The sequence below is a fragment of the Mizuhopecten yessoensis genome, unplaced genomic scaffold (assembly GCF_002113885.1).
Source record: "Mizuhopecten yessoensis strain PY_sf001 unplaced genomic scaffold, ASM211388v2 scaffold7015, whole genome shotgun sequence".
Lineage (NCBI taxonomy): Eukaryota > Metazoa > Mollusca > Bivalvia > Pectinida > Pectinidae > Mizuhopecten > Mizuhopecten yessoensis.
In genome coordinates, this window is record NW_018406838.1 from 262,065 (window position 1) to 265,036 (window position 2,972).

The window sequence follows — 2,972 nt, forward strand, 5'->3', positions numbered from 1 at the left end:
AATAACCAAAATGCCCAGGGTGATGATATTTGGCCAGTAGCATGCTGGGGTAAAGGGCTATCAAGTTTGTTCAAATGAATGACCTTCACCTATATTCAAGGTCACAGGGGTCAAATATGTGAAAAACATTAAACAACTTCTTCTGAATAACCAAAAATGCCCAGGGTGATGATAATTAGTCAGTAGCATACTAAGATCAAGGGTTACCAAGTTTGTTTAAATGTATGACCTTGAATCATATTCAAGGTCACAAGGAATATGTTCAAAATATATAAAAAAATAAACAACTTGTTCTGAATAACCAAAAGGCTCAGGATGTTGATATTTAGTCAGTAGCATGCTGGGATCAAGGACTACTATGTTTGTTAAAGTGAATGACTTTGACTTATATTCAAGGTCACAGGGGTCAAATTTGTTTAAAATCTTTAAACGACCTCTTCTGAATAACCATGGGTCCCAGGATGTTGATACTTTGCAAGTTGCATCCTAAGATGAAAGGCTATAAAATTTGTTCAACATAATGACTTTGTTCGACTTTCAATCACAGGGGTGAAATGTTAAAAAGAAAAATTACAGGTTCCTTTGAATGAACTTAAATCATAAATACTGATATTTTATTTTGCCTGTAGCTTTATTTTAGATCACTTTTAAGGTTACAAGTGTGAGATTTATACCAGGTGAGCGATGCAGGCCCATTGGGCCTCTTGTCTTATCAATACAAGTGTATTCCAATCAACCTTACAGAAGATCATGCTCCTGCCCCTCCCACACAAGAACGGAAAACGAACAGCAAGACTGATGGGCTGATGCAGTTGGCTGTCCAGTTCATAACAAAGGGTAACTTTCAACAAGCTGCTATAACTTTGGAGGAAATCACCAAAACTGACCCACGCAACACAGAGGCTCATCTAGGTCTTGGTAAGTGTAACATTCAATCATGTAGGTCTTGGTACAGTTGTGGGATCGCACAACGTTACACGATGTGCTGTGTGCGCATGATGTGTGCACGTTGTGTGAACGATGTGTGCTCGATGTGCGAACGATAAAAAATTGGACGATCTTTGCTTGCGCACATTTGTTTGCACGATGGACGAACGTTGTGCGATAACAATCGTGGTTCGTGTAAATTGAGGAAAGCCTTAACAATATACACGGTTTTGTGTTTAAACATATAAACTTGATTTTTACGTATGTTTCTATATTCTACCTACATCTATAAGCTTATCTTTATGTCTATATTTTCTTAAAATTAGAAATTGTCGGTATTTTTTAAACGACCTTAATCGACACATGTGAAATTACAACACAGTCCCGTATACAGGTAAACATAGCCACTTTGTACATTTACCTTGACCGTAGTTTTCCCCCGCCCGGGGCGCTTACGCTTACGGGGTAGGGCCAGGGGTGTGAAAACCCAGGTGAAGGGGAGCTGTAGGCAAACCGAATGCAAATAACAAATACTACACGTCCAGTTGTGTTTTCATTATGGTCATACGGTATCACATATCAGCTCTTTGTGTCAGGCACTGGTCAGGTAAAACTCCAGTCACTCATCAAATTGTTATTTACCTGTTCTGTTACCTTGGAGTCAAACTTATTCAACGGTCACTGTAATGCTGTGTTACACGTATTGTAAAACTGTACATAATCTTCATAACTGTGATGAGAAATTACAGTAATACATACTGTTTTCATTATTGCATACAAGCTTTCTGTATTTTTTTCATTCCGTAATAATGATCTACAAATTGTACCTAATCGCACAGTTGTGCGGAGAGAAGCGCACAACGGGGCGAACGATTGTTAAATCGCACAGTTGTGCGCACCATGTGTAGACAATGTGCGGATGGTGTGTGAACAATGTATGCACGGTGTGCGCACACTATTTTTGGTGCGTTGTGCAGTCACACAACTGTAAGTGTAACAGTCACTCATGTAGGTCTTGGTAAGTGTAACAGTCGCTCATGTAGGTCTTGGTAAGTGTAACAGTCACCCATGTAGGTCTTGGTAAGTGTAACAGTTGCTTATGGAGGAATTGGTTAACATTACAAGCGCTCCCCATGGTCTTGTTAAGTGTAGTATGGACGCTATCATTGTTCTTGGTAAATTATGTAACACAGACACCTACAGAGGTCTTGTTAGGTGTAACAGTCACCAATGTCTTGGTGAGTTTAACAGAAACACTCGCTGAGGTTTTTGTAAGTGTGACATGAATTTTTTGAAAGTAAATCAAATTTTACTGTCCTGTTTTCAGTTGATATCTTTCTGAAGGCAGACCGACCTAAGAGGGCCTTAAAATGGTGCAGGAAAACGAAAGAATTCTGCAGCAGTAACGAATTGGCACTCAGGTACATGTAACATGTCCAATACTAGGGATATGAACGTGTATGTGACCCTAGGATGGTATTTAGTTAACTTCTTATAAATGGAGAAATATAAAAAGTAGTAATATAGATGATAAACAGTTTATCATACAATGTTTCCAGGGTTTGTCATTAAGCAATTTTTCTCATCTCTTGAGTCTCTTGATCTGCAGTGGCCTCTCAATTTTATCCATGTGCTTATGATGAGAAAATTGTTCTCACAACAAACCCTGAAAACACTGTGTGATAATTTATAATTATCTAACACTGACTAACTGAGATAGGAATAGATACACAATGTATCAGACACTTTCGTCAACTAAATATCAGATGCTGGGATAAAGCTTGATATCAGACAATAGATTGCGACCAGACATCTGAAACTGTGATGGGACATGATTTCTTAGACTTTATATATAATACTTAATAGATGATATTGGATAGCTAACACTGGAACTGAATATCTGATACATGTACTTCAAAAGGATAGGATATGTGATAGACCTGGAGATCTAACACTAAGATGGAACTTGATTTCTGATATTGGGATAGACCTGGAGATCTAACACTAGGATAGAACTTGATTTCTGATATTGGGATAGACCTGGA

General features: G+C 38.3%; 1 protein-coding gene across 4 annotated transcripts in view; it reads left to right on the top strand.

The window, feature by feature from the left end:
- LOC110452961 overlaps positions 1–2,966 on the top strand; it is a 17,938-nt gene extending 14,972 nt beyond the window's left edge. For 3 of the 4 annotated variants that reach the window (XM_021501734.1, XM_021501738.1, XM_021501737.1), the window contains 2 exons: positions 745–918; positions 2,255–2,966. In XM_021501734.1, the coding sequence (XP_021357409.1) occupies positions 745–918; positions 2,255–2,358 (278 nt within the window). In that variant the 3' untranslated portion in view covers positions 2,359–2,966. The remainder of the gene's footprint in view (positions 1–744; positions 919–2,254) is intronic. The other variant, XM_021501735.1, reaches the window with a different exon arrangement.
- The last annotated feature ends 6 nt before the right edge of the window (positions 2,967–2,972 follow it).